At 34.1% G+C, this 14,469-nt stretch overlaps 1 protein-coding gene across 12 annotated transcripts in view; it reads left to right on the top strand.

Annotated features, from left to right (window-relative positions):
* KDM4C (lysine demethylase 4C) overlaps positions 1 to 14,469 on the top strand; it is a 196,363-nt gene that overhangs the window by 114,806 nt on the left and 67,088 nt on the right. For all 12 annotated transcript variants that reach the window (XM_026703723.2, XM_087926663.1, XM_087926667.1 and 9 more), the window contains exons 11-13: positions 1,016 to 1,254; positions 2,436 to 2,740; positions 4,751 to 4,862. In XM_026703723.2, the coding sequence (XP_026559508.1) occupies positions 1,016 to 1,254; positions 2,436 to 2,740; positions 4,751 to 4,862 (656 nt within the window). The remainder of the gene's footprint in view (positions 1 to 1,015; positions 1,255 to 2,435; positions 2,741 to 4,750; positions 4,863 to 14,469) is intronic.

Here is a 14,469-nt window from a genome sequence, read left to right as displayed (position 1 = left end):
CATGTGTCAAAAGATGGGAATTCATTCTCAGATAGAAGCAGTTTGCTAATAAAAGAGCAATAAAATGTGTACATTAGAATTTGAAAGAGCATCAGTCATGTTTTCCATCTTTTGTTGATTGTGTATAATCTTAATAGCTAAATATATTTTCTAAAATCCTATAGTCTCGTAGTTTCTACTATAGAAACAAATTCTCACTCTGTGTACAGGTAGTCCTTGAGTTACAACCCTTTGTTTAGTAACTGTTAGAAGTTACAATGGCACTGAAAACAAGTGACGTATGACCATTTTCATACTTACAACCATCACAGCAGCCCTGTAGTCATGTGGTCAAAATTCAGATTCTTGGCCTTTTGTGAGCTTCTGACAAGCAAAGTCAATAAGGAAGCCAAATTCACTCAACAACGATATCAATATCTTAACAACTACAGTGATTCACTTAACAATTATGACAAGAAAGCTTATAAAATGGAGCCAAACTCACTTATCAACTGTCTTGCTTAACAGTGGAAATTTGGGGTCAATTGTGGTTGTACATCGAGGAATACTTGTAGTTCAGTTCAATTAGCTGTTGCTGAAGTTGTATTTATGACAAACCAAAAAAACCTGTATATTTTCTGTAAAAGCTACAGAAGAGTAAATTGTCAAAATGTCTTCCACATTTTGTGACTGAGCATCATTGCTAAAGATTGATAGAATGTGATTAGAAGCACCGTCACATTCTAAATAATGCTGAACCAGGTAACCAACTTTGGAACTTGCTTCAGCAGGTTGTTTGAGGTCATTTTAGTTTAATGCTAGTTTTAAAGTGTAGTAATGACAGATTAAAAGGTTAAATTCAGCCTATTGTTAATCTCTTGCTTAATAAATTGTAAACATTATCTCTACACAAAAAGATGAAAAAGTGTCATTTTTTAAATTTCTTAAAGCAAGCAGAAAGAACATTTCTATTGGTAGATATTTTATCTTACTCAAGCCAGACATTCCATTTTGACAGCAGTATCTCTTTTAACAGCTTCCAGCATACCAGATCACGATCAAAAAAGCTTAAAACTCCTGAAGACAAGAAGCCATCAACCATAGTGGTTGGTACAGAAATCACAGCTACTGAAGCAGCTACAGATTGCTTCAAGGTCAAAGACAAACCATCACAAAAAGTAAAGCCAGAAGACACAGGAGTGCCTTCTGGGGAAGAACAAGTCCCAAGCAGGATGCACGTAGACCAAAATTTATTGGATAACAAAAAGATACTGGGTGAGATAAATGGTATTTATTTTCCATATAATTTGAAGATTGCTGATGTTGTGATTCTGCAAGTGAGAATTTATACCCTATTTTGTTCCATTATGCTTTTTTATTTCTGCAGTGATATTACACAATCACGATCATTTATATTATGCTTAGTACCTTTGTAATATTTGTCAAAAATAAAAAAGAATAGAACATTGTCCCAATAAAGCAATGATCATTCAGAAGCCAACTCTTGCTAAGCATTCTTAAAGTTTCAACTTCATCTCATGATTTCCTAATAGCTCAGGAGTGGACAATAACAAGGAAAATACTAACTACCATACTAATATATAAAATATCTTTAGGAAAGGATTTAATTGCAAAAAGGGCCTTTAAATAAAGTACCTATGTACTTTATAATGTACAGTTTTTCACAGTGTTCCATATAAGCATATTTTTACATATCACAAAACTACTGGACTTACAGGCTTAGTAAGTAGAAGGCTCCTTCCTCACTTATATTACTATTAAAGATGTAATGTCTAAGTCTGCTTGTTTTGTAACTATTTACCAAGGTTTAAAATTGAATTGTGCTAAGTTAATAAAATAGTTTAAAAACATAAGAGTTGGATTTAGAACTTCCTTCCTTGAGAGTTGAAAAAGCTAATATTGTTCATGGAAGACTGAGAATCTAACTTGGCATTTTTTATATTATAATGGAAGATGTAATCTTCATTGAGTCTCTCCTTCCAAGAATACTAATGTTTCCAAACAATTTGATAAAATGAGTAGAGAGACTGTTCATAACAGTGGGCAAAATGTATTGTGGATTGTAAAAAGAAGTGATACTAGAAAACGTGTTTTTATTATAGAATTCATTACGAAAATGTATTTTCATTACAGTGCAGCATTCAATACAAAATGTATCTTTTGCTTGTAGAATGACCCTAGTTCCAATAAATACATATAAAAAAATTTTTGGTTAACAAATCAATTTCTCCAAAATTTAACAAAAAAGCAACAACTTTATTCAATTTGAATCTAAAGGTTTAAAAGGACCAGTGATTTCTTAACTGTTAAAATATTTGATGTTGAAATCAATTATCTGTCATTAAACTTAAAATGTCTGCAAATGTGTTTTCTGTATAATAATGAAATGAATAAGAACTGTTAGTGTTTTTGTCTTGATGGTGAATTTTATTTAGGTCATTCCCCTTCAAGCTCACAACTCGATCAAGTTCCTGAAATAAAATCAGAAAAGGAAGAGAAAGAAGTCTCTGACCTTGCACATATTTGTTCTGAAGAATCTAAAGGGGCTTTGCTTTCATATCCTGGCTGCAATCAAGATGTTTTAAAAGCTTCAAATATTTCAAGGCAAACTCCTGAGGATGGTGCTTCTGAAATGGAGAACTTTGAGAAAGAAGAAATTAGTAGTGTATCCACAGAAGAGGATGAGATTAGTGATGCTGAAAGCAATAAAAGTGGTCTGGAACCTGGGGAAATATCAATGGTAAGAATGAGGAAATACGATAGCATATGAGAGAAAACCTAGTATTTAGCTAGAAACAATAATAAAATACCCCAATTGGTTTCTAACATTATTCTATTAGAATAAGGCATATATCTTTTCATAAATTGTTTTAAGATACATTAATAATGCTTGCAACAACTGCATGTAGATCTGCATTATGTTGCAATTATGAGCTATGTGTAAGAATGAGATAATGTGGCTATAGTTTGGTATATTTGTGTATGGTTATGGCGAGGATTTGAACTAGTGCCTTTATAATTGTTTATAGCATATTAGTTTCTATTAAATATTTAGTTTTTTCTCCATTTGAATGAGACTTTAAGAAATAATAACTTGGGACTAGATTTGCTTTTGGCATTTGCAGAGTTTTGGATTGGCAGGATTCCTGAGAAAGTGGTAGATATGTTTTAAACCCAAGAATAAGACAGCATTTTTTCCTTTTATCAACGTAAATAATGAACTCATTTTTGTTTTATAAATGGATGAGATTTAACAATCCCAAAGCCAGTCCTTCTGTCTTAATATAATGTACAGTACTAATAAACATCTCCTCAATAGTGAGATTTTGCATTTCAGCTTATATTTAATTCATTTACTTGGTTTCTTTTTGTTATTCCTAAGTGGATTTCTGAATATTTTCAAATATGTTTGTATTCTGTGTCTGTTTACCAAGGAATTTATACAGATGTGATTCAAATGCCTGCACAAATACTTTGCTTTGTTTAGTGACTCCCACTATATTCTTTAATTGTAAGATCAACTGTGTAATGCATTAAGCTAACAACTCTTCAGACCTGGCTATCCCAGCAGTTCAGAAGCATATGATGGCTGTAAATTATTGTTGTTAGTTGCGAAGTCATGTCTGACCCATTGCGATCCATGGACAATGTTCCTCCAGGTCTACCTGTCCTCTACCATCCCCCGGAGTCCATTTCACGCTGACTGCTTCAGTAACTCCATCCAGCCACCTTATTCTCTGCCGTCTCCTTCTTCTTTTGCTCCCAACTGTTCCCAGCATTAGGCTGTTCTCCAGTGAGTCTCCAGGCTGTAAATTACTAATAAATTATATTCTGGTCTCTACCAAGCGCTTTCTGAAAAAACATCATGAATCATCATATGACTATCTTTTGGATGCTAGGCAACAGGACCACATTTACAGCCATTTGCAGTGCCCTACAATCACATGGCCACAATTTATGATTTTTTGGAAACCAGCATTTACTTTTGATTTCTGCCAAAAACTGTCTTATAGTGAACAATTAATTTGCTTAACAACCATAGTGTATGACTTTAGGAACCATAATTATAGACTCAATTATGGTTGTAAGTCAAGGACTACCTATATTGCTACTATCAAGATTAAAATCAGAGAATAGTTACTTCATCTCTGAAAAAGTAGTGTGTTTTCAGATGTTGCTGAAATTCTAACAGTGGGTGCTAACAATGTAGAATAGCCTCAATTAGAATATGAATTCCCATTCCTGTACTCCATCTTAATTAGGAATGGGCTGTGGCAGATCATAATATTTTAGAGAAAATTTAAATATTCACTATCCCAAATAATGCTTCTCTATGTGAGGTGCCAAGACCCTTTCAACTTTCCAGCTGATACCATAGTAGAAATTGTATGTTTTAAATGCTCTCATTTATTAGAATGATATATTTAAATTTATCTCCAAGTGTTCCCAATCCGTTTTCCACTTTGTGATGGCAAAAGTCATTTCTATTTTTTTCTGTTGAAAACTACTAAACTAAATTAAATTGGCATTGCAATTGGAAGATATGTGCTGTCTGCTGACCATGATACCAATACCATGATTTTTCTGTTCCATCTTACTGTAGGTATGATCAAAATTAGGACAACCTTTTGCAACTGGGCATTAGCATTCCCCAAAAATAGCCATCATGAAAGCAAGTTATTGTACAATGCATTGCATAATTTCTCCTTTCTTCTCTCATCTTAAACACAGTATATGTTATCTTTCTTAGATATTTGAAGGAGAAAAAAACAAAACATCAAAAAGTTGGCGTCATCCACTAAATAACCCCCCTGCCAGATCTCCTATGACGCTGGTTAAACAGCAGGCAATAAGTGATGAAGGTGAGCATATTTTAAAAGCATGTAATAATATATTTTCCAGCCAATCAATGAACATGCATACATTGCTTAGTGATAAAGATGAAAAGGTATTTGATCTCATGCCAAAAATTAAATAATTGTAGAATGAGCTGCATTAAATGTTTTTGGCATGTTTCCTGAATACATAATGTCCTTTCCATCTTTCTATTCTCTTTGTCTTCCGAACGCATTGGAAAAAAAGACCTGGTAAGATACTCAGAATTGTTGCTTAAATACTGTAATTACTTCTTCCCAGAACATAACAGCTTTAAAACATCATAAAAACATTGTTTTAATGAAGCATTAAAAAAGATATCAAAGCTTGTTTCCAGGGAGAGAAATTGGATCTTGAGTGCATATTTGAAACTAGCCCAGTTTTGGGTCAAAAATGTTCAATTTATTTCTCTTTTATTGAATTCTGAATTGTGTACCTAATTTCAAGTATGAAACAAGAAACGGTGCACACTTTTATATTGCTAGTACACTAAGGTTTCCCTGTTCAGTTGTGTCCAACTCTAGGCAAAGTGCTCTAAAGTGCTGCTATTATTAAAGATTAGTCATAGTATTGTTTAAAAAAAAAAGGAAAACACATTTTTCAGGCTTGGAATATTTAAGCACAAGACAACATATTTGTTATTTTCCCTTAAAATTCATGGTCAGTTGGAGAGGAGATTGTTTATTCCTTAATTTGTTAATTTTTGTTCCATTTTTATTATATAGTATGCATAGCATTCCCACTTTCTATTCCCCTACACAATAGTATTATGATGTGGGTTGCATAGAGAAAGTAAGATTAGCCCCAAATCATCCGGTGAGTTATGTATGAAAAACTCGGTTTCCTTTATATCAGCCCAGTATCTTAATCCTAATGTTAAGATTGTGTTCACTGAAGAGATTTTAAAATTATGTGGGTTTTTTTGTTTATCAGTCTGTCAACTTAATTAATTTCATTAAAATTAACATGTTAAAGTAATACATCTGGTGATTTGGGTATTCCTAAATCTATTTAAATGTGGTTAGAATTAGAGAGTTTATCTCCTGGTTAGACCCTTGTCAGCTTTTAAGTAGATTGCAAAACAAATAGCACTACTAACACCATAGTCATATTTATTTTTCTGTTTACTGTTCCAACCAGTGCCCTAACACAATTAACAGTTTCAAGCCATCTGGCAATAAAAATCCAGTCTTTTATTAGGAGCACCAATGTCAGCATTACTTAGGTGAAGTCAACTCTGACTTCACCCCCTTCACGCCTTGCCTCTGATCCTGTTTCCCACTTCCCCCAAAGTGTGTCCCCTGGTCACATTCCCCAATGAGGTGATTTTGCGGGTTGTAGAAGTCACTCCCTCCAGGCATTGCTGGTATAAAATGGCCTTGACTTTCTCAGCCAGATTGCATCTTGTTATGACTGAGGAGTAAATTTTTGGTGCAACTGTGAGGCATGATTTCCCATCCCCTTGCCTATGGCAACTCGGGAGCAGGTCAGGGAAGCTTCACGAGTTGACATTTACATTGTCCTGTTTTGAGGTTGAATCAAAAAATAAAACCGGTGTACAATATCTATTGCAATTTTTTTATTTTATAACTTTTTTTTAACATGCTTGTGATTTTAAATGTGCAACAGTGGGTATTTTGTGACTTCATAGATACTATGTACAGCTGCCTCCACTTGAATAAGAGTCAGTGGTGGGATGACTCCTGTATATTACTTTACAGTTTTTATGTCAGAGAATTCTGATGATTGGTGAAACATCTATCTGTTTAAACAATATATTTAAGGAAAACAGTAGACAACTACAAGGAAACAAAGTATTGAATTTGATAGAGTGTAGTTTAATTTTTTTCTAATTTGGTTTGCTACATGTGTAAGAAAAATAGTTGATTAGTCTGAGAGATTGTGAATTTCTTTGAGAGTCAGAATAATATTGAGAGATGTAGCAATTTGAAAGAGGTAGTAATCAGTTTGTCATAAAAAAAATCTAAGTGGTTAATAGCAACAGACCAAGTTTATCAGACAAGGAAGCTGGCGATGGTTGTTGGTCATGATAGTTATATGTAGTCTTCATAATCAGAATCAGCATGCCTCTAAATAATAATATAAAAAGCAATAACCTTTTTGAAGTGACTATCAGGTACTGTTATTTAGTGTTAGCTGAAAACTGCAGTAAGGCTGCCCAAATTTCTAAATCTTTGCTAATCTGTCTTTGTTACTCAGTATAAAGGAACTGCTGCAATTGTCTATAGTCTTAATTAAACTAATTCATACACCTAAATCATATTTTTGCTGCTTGAAAAACTGAAGGATGTTCAGTAATAAACCTTGGACATCTGTCTCCTGCCTGAGTATTTTACAACCATATTCTCTTTGATATTTATAGACTGATATGGGATAGATCAGCTACAGAATACAACTTTGTTTTAATCTACTTAGTGAATAATTGAATAGATCTATAGCTGTGTGTCAGAACTGGTACTGAAGAAGTTGGGTGATGTCACCAATTCACTGAATACAGTAGTTCAATTAGTTGTGAAGCATCTGTCTTCAAATTATAGAAAGTTCTGAGCCATCAACTGTATCTATGTAATATATGCATGTCCTAAGGGGACAAGATTATGAGTGGGTTTTGAATGTTCCTCTAATTTGCACAAAAAAGGCTATATTAACATTGTAATCCATCTGGTAAAATTATTCAATTTAAATGAAATTGCTGCATTTTAAATTAGAGATTAAATAATTTGTTATCTGAAGATGATAGTGGTTGAACTTAAGTAAAAGGACATTTTGAGTTGTCCTTGTCAGGTTTCTCTCAGGTCCAAAGAACTGAAGGAGCAGAGATTTGGAAGTACATTTCCCCTCATCTGTATCATTCTTCCAATTTAAAAAACTAAATCCTACCTCATCTAGAAATAGTTGGTAGTGTAGCCTTGTAAGTACTCAAAAATTACTAGTCTTCAGAACAAATAGAAAGTATGCTGTGATGTATCTTTGTATTTCTTTTGCTTTTCATGACATAGCAGGGATAAAGTTTTATTCAGATTCTGTTAGTTGTGTCAACTATTAAATTTCTGATTGGCTGTTGCTACCAAGAAAGTGCTTAAGTACAAGATTATGTTAATAAAATTAATGGGTATGTTGCAGAATAAATAAAGCAAATATTAGGTTAGAGCAAGGGTCTTCAAACTTGGCAAGTTTAAGACTTGTGGACTTCAACTCCCAGAATTCCTGAGCTAACATGACTGGAGGACGAATTCTGAGAGTTGAAGTCCACAAGTCTTAAAGCTGTCAAGTTTGAAGACCCCTGGGTTACAGCATTAGATGCTCTCATAGGAGAAGTTGAAATGGGTTAAGGAGTCAGGTGGAAGCTGAAAGAAGAGAGAAAAGAAATAGAACGTCTTGCAGGCAAAAATTGAGTTAGTCAATCTCAGTTGCTGAAGAGATGCCAGTTCCTAGATGAATTGTGGTGGCGCAGTGGTTGGAGTGCAGTATTGCAGTAAAACTCTGCCCACAGCCAGGAGTTCAGTCCTGACCGGCTCAAGGTTGACTCGGTCTTCCAACCTTCTTCTGAGGTTGGTCCCAGATTATTGGGGACAATTTACTGGCATGCCCAGAGAGTGCTATAAAGCACTATGGAGTAGTATATGAATCTAAGTGCTATTGCTATGATTTCAGGGCCAGGAAAAAAAAAACTGGCAGAAGGCTTACTGTGTATAGGGGATCACTCAGTGTGGCATGTGTCTGCTCTATGTAGAGGAAGAAGCGAATCCTAAGACATAACAAAGTAACTCAAAATTTGATAGCCCTAAGAGTTTGTCAGCTAACTTCTAATGCAAGTCCTTGATTAACTCTTCAGGGGTAGGTGGCTATATTTTACCTTTGGTATGGTGTTGTTTTAGCAAAAGTAATATTGCAGCTGGCAAAGAGACAATCTGGGAATTGTCTTTCAGAAAAATCAGTGGCATTTATCTTCGATTTTGCTAAACATGAAGAGAATTGGAATGATTTACAAGAAAGATCTGGTATTGTCATATTTTGTTTATTCAATCCTGAGAATCTTTGACATAGTAATGTTAGTATTGAATTGAAGTAAGGAACGTATTAAGGCAAACTGAAGTAATTTGAATTGCGCCTATTGATTAATTTTTTAAGTGCTTCAGCAACATCTTTTTTTTAAACAAATGATTTAATTCAGCTTTTGTGTACTATATTGTGTAATTTAGCAATATTAACATTTATGTACTATTAATTATTAACATTCAATATGGTAGACCTATTAATTTCATTGAAAATTGTTTCCATTAGCATCATACTTCAGCAATATAAACCATAGTTTTGGATGTTTTAAATTCTAACAAAAAGTGGCAGGAGGCAGTGCCAAGAGAATATTGTTCTATTATAGAAACATTTTTCCCCATCTCAAAAACACCAGGTACCATATTAAGTTCCTCTCTGGTGAAACTTGCAGTAGATGTTTTGTTGAATCTTAAAGGATGAGAATTACATGGTAATACATGGATCCTGCAAATAATCTGGTTCTCTTGTTACATTCTGAGGCAGTTGCACTATGGTATAATATTAGTCCCAGGAGATGTTGCAGCAGATACAAAGAGGAAAGAAAAATTGAGAGTGTACTATATTTCAAAATGTTGCATAATAAAGAGATTTAAGTTGCAAAGTACTCTGGAGTCTGTGACAGAAACCCTTTAAGAAAGAGTGCATCATGTAGGATCCTTGGTGCTGTTTCCCGGTGTGGGCTGCTGGGGGTTTGCAGGGATTTGGGAGAGCCCCTAGGTAAGATGGTGTTGAGTTCGGAGAACCCCCAAATCCCACTCCTGGCTGGCCCCGCCCACCCTAGGAGTCCCCACGCAGCCTATTTTGATGCAGGTAAATGCAGGGTGCGAGTGGAGGCTTGCGGAGGGTGAAAAATGGGCCTCCCAGAAGTTCAGGAAGGCTGGAAATTCCAGCTTCCAGAGAGCCTCCGGAGCCTGGAAATGCTGTTTTTGCCCTCCTGGAGGCTCGAGGAAAGCCCCCAGAGCCTGTGGAGGGCAAAAATGATGCAGGAGGCCAACAAGGCCACACCCACCATGGCCACGCCCACCCAGCAACTGGGCAGAGAACTCTTTGCTAAAATTTTTGAAGGCCACCCCTGGAAGTTTCATTACCAAATAGGTAACATCATCATTGCCAATCACAGAACTTGATGACAATCAAGTTCAGAGATCACTTAAGGGTCCCACAGTTCAGCCCACAGCTACAAATATGGTAAGGCAACATGTACCTTCCAAACCTGTTTTAAAGACAATCCAATGAAAAGCACATTATAGTAATCCAGCCTGTACTTTACCAGTAAATATGCCACTAATACCAAATCTTTTTCATCCAGAAAAGGATCATATTCGGTCTATAAGCCAAAGATGAAAAAATATTTCTGTAATAACACTAATATAGTGTTGAGGTACTGGATCCAGGTTAACCCTGAAATTGTAAACATGGGCCTTAATCAGATTCAAAAACATAGATTCTCTTTTTTGAATGGTACCTACAAAGGAAATGCTTTTAATGTCTAAAGAATTAAATGATAGATCTAAAGAAAGGAAATTAATTTTTAAATGTGAATTCTAAATTAAATTGTCATTAAACATTTCTTTATGTCTAATTTTTTTTCTGTCCGAACAGTTCAGACAGTTACTCAGTCTGCTAAGCAGCAGGTGAAGTAAAGAATATTTTTTTCCTTGACAAAACAAAAAATAAGATAATTGGGAAGAAATAATGGCAATTACTGATTTTTTATTATTATTTTTTTATTTTTAACAACGAACATAAACACAAACACAAAACAACAAATAAAACCTTCTTTCAGTTATACAGTATGTCAGTTGGTACATATTTCTTGTGCACAATATCAATAGTCTTTCCCTCTTGAGTTTAAATTTATATTCATATTATATTAATCAACTTTCCATGTCATATTATATTATTATTACATCATCATTAGACTGTAATTGCAAATTCACATTATTCTTTTCGAGCCCACTTTAATTTTCACAAGTTCTAATTCATATTATAATTCCTTGTATAAGATCAATTATAACATATCATTACTATTGTATTATATTTACTATTGTATTATATTTCTATTATAATAAATTTCATTTTCCTATTTTCTATCTAGCCATTGATAAAATAAATCCCATATTTTATAATATTCTTTTTTTTCTTGCTCTCTAATTGCCAACGTCAATCTACTCATCTTTGCACATTCATTTTAATTGTAGATATTCTCCCTATTAGAGATAGTTGTAAATTTCCCCATTTTTTCAAGTTTGTCGCAATCTGTTGTTTTAATTTATATTAATTATCTTTTTTTAGTGTTCCACATCTTACTGTTAGATGTATTCCTAAATATTTAACTTTATTTGTGATCTGGATATTCAATCTCTCTGTTAATTCTTTCCTCTCTTTTTCCATCATGTTCTTAACAAGAATCTTGGTTTTATCTTTATTTATTTTCAATCCTGCCACCTGCCCATATTCTTCAATTTTTTCTATCAATTTAGACACTGTTTCCAGTGTTTCCTCCAATATGAAAACTAGATTGTCTGCAAATGCTTGCAATTTATATTCTTCCTTTTTTTAATATTCATTCTCTTTATTTCACTATTGTCTAATGTTTCTGTTTAACACTTCCAAAGTCAGTACAAATGACAGTGGCGACAGAGGACATCCTTGTCTAGTTCCTTTTTTAATGTTAATATTATCTGTTAAGTCTCCATTTATCATTACTTTAGCAGATTGCTTATGGTATATTGCCTCAATTGCTTTAATACATTTTTCTCCAAAGCCCATTTGTTCCATTTGTAATATCATAAATTGCCAATTTACATTATCAAAGGCTTTTTGCGCATCTAAAAATACCAAGGCCATTTGCTTCTCTGGATGTGTTTCATAATATTCCAATGTATTCAAAATTATTCTCATATTATCTTTAATTTGCCTCTTAGGCAGAAATCCATTTTGATCAGTGTGTATAAAATTATTCAAATATCTTTTAAGTCTTTCTGCCATTATTGAGGCAAAGATTTTGTAATCTGTGTTTAGCAGGGATATAGGTCTGTAGTTTTTTATTTGTTGTAGGTCGGTATCCTCTTTTGATATAAGAGTAATGTAAGCCTCTGTCCATGAATTTTATTTTAGTTTTTGACAAAACCTCGTTCATCACTTCAAGCATTGAAGTACTTAAAGATTCCTGTAAAGTCTTGTAAAATTCTACGGGTAGCCCATCTGGGCCTGGAGCCTTTCTAGTATTTTCTCTGTTTAGTGCCTCGGTCAATTCCATCATTGTTATTTTTCCTTCTAACATTATTTTAATATCATCAGGTATTTGGGGTAGCTCTGTTTTTTGCAAATACTGTTTGACTTTTCCTTCAATATTTTCTTGATTATATAATTTCTCATCATACGTCTGTACTATCTCTTTCTTTTCTTCATTTCCATTGCAAACCATTCCTTGATCATCTATAAGTTGTATTATCTTTTTCATTTTTCTCTCCTTTTTCAGTTTGTATGCCAGCCATCTGCCTGGTTTGTTTGCATTTTCAAAGAAATTCTGTTTAGCACTCCTAATTTTTTGAGCTAATTCCTCTTTTTCCACCATTTTGTGTTTAACTACTTCCACTTGACTTTTAATATTCTTTTTTTGAAGATATTTTTGTAGTTCTTTCTCGAGTTTTCTGTAGTCTTCATCAACATTTGTTGTATTAGTCTTTTTCTAGTATTTCTTCTTCTCGTGTAGTCTATGATCAAGCCTCTGGCATATGCCTTCATGGTATCCCATAAGTTTTGTAGTGAAGTTTCCTCCCTGTTATTTTCTCTAAAGAAAAAAGCCAGTTCTTTTTCCATCTTTTGAGTAAATTCTTTTTCTTTCAATATTGCATTGTTCAAAGTCCATCTTGATCTTTTACTTTGCCCCTGCCACTTGACCCATATTGGATTATGGTCCGCCCAAGTACTTGTTTCTATGTTTACTTCTTGTATATTAGAGATTAATTCTGTTGACCTCCATATCTATTCTTGACCATGATAAATGTCTATTGGAGTAGAATGTATATTATCTGCAATTACTGACTTTTGAAGCCTTTTAAGACTTTAGTTACTCATAAAAAAAGTTAGCATACAACCCTCCCTAACATTCTTGTTTTGAAGGTTCTTTTTATGTTTATTTTTTAAAATGTATGTCTTATAACAGCTGGAACAGTTTTCAAGGGAATGGTTATATCGTCTGTAGATTAAGCAATATTTTAAAAAGAGACTCTACAATTAATAAATACTTAACAGCACCAGAGACCAATAAAGCAGTGGAAAAGATTCATCACAAACTAATTAAAGACTCAGAAATATCAGTGGCATTTAAGTGTTAAGTCTGGGCAACCAAAAAAGTTCTTCTTGTTCTTATCATTATGGTAGGAATCAGAGGTGGTATTCAGCAGGTTCTGACGAGTTCTGGAGAACTGGTAGCGGAAATTTTGAGTAGTTTGGAGAACCGGCAAATACCCCTCTGACTAGATATTTTACAGTATCCTTCCCCTGACACTCCCACCAAGCCATGCCCAAAGAACCGGTAGTAAAAAAAATTGAATCCCACCACTGGTAGGAAAAATTATTCCTGAAGCAAATAGGCAAAGTATAACTATAATAGGGGGATAGCCCTAATTCAAGATAGGTTCTAGAAAGCAGAATGGTCAGGACTATTTGGATAATAGTTTTAAGAAATCAAATAGGTTTTCAATGAAAGTCTCTGATTACAGCAGGAGTGTCAAACTCGTGTCGTCATGGCATTGTCACATGATGCATTGGGAATTCACGCTCCGTTGCTAAACCGGGTGGGGGCTGGGCCAGCACGTGACACATCTGGCCTGTGAGCCATGAGTTTGACATCCCTGGATTACAATGTATTTTTTCCAATGTCTTCTTTTCCCTTTCTTTTCCCTGTTATAATTGTGTACAGAATGGATAAGCATAAAGCTAAAATGCAATTCTCCTTAGCTGACCTATTGCCTCCTAAAACATTCATAATGCTCAATATTTCAGTACAGAATTGTTAGCAGATACCTAGTTTAACCCAATTTCCTATACTTCAGCTCAATTTAATGATTCTGTATAAACTTAGGAACAGTGTCAATGGTGGCATAAAGGAGGTTTTGTTTAAAAAGCGTGATTGGCTCTGATACATTTCACAGGGCATTATTATTGAAACTATGTAGGTAATTTTCTAGATAGCCTAACTTTGATCATTTTTTGTAATAGAAATTCCAGTATTCACCCTACCCACAGCTTCTTAAATGGGTATTGTTTCACATTAAGGTAGCAGAAAAATAAAGTTTAAAAAAGAGATTCTTATATGAAATAGTAAGCTTTAGAATACTAGATACAAAACAATTCTATGGGTTAAATAAAATCGAACTATCCTAAAAATTCAGTGGAGCATGGTATTATAGGTACATTGAATATGAAAAGAAATCATCCAGATCATCTCCAACACTTTCTATTGGACAAAACAAGGGGCAATCAACTGTTTGCACTGACTTTACATAA

This window comes from Pseudonaja textilis, chromosome 2 (genome assembly GCF_049901715.1).
Source record: "Pseudonaja textilis isolate UNSWEBS1 chromosome 2, rPseTex1.2, whole genome shotgun sequence".
NCBI classification, from domain to species: Eukaryota; Metazoa; Chordata; class Lepidosauria; order Squamata; family Elapidae; genus Pseudonaja; species Pseudonaja textilis.
The sequence above is the reverse complement of the archived record's forward strand: the minus strand, read 5'-3'. Positions and strand labels throughout refer to the sequence as shown.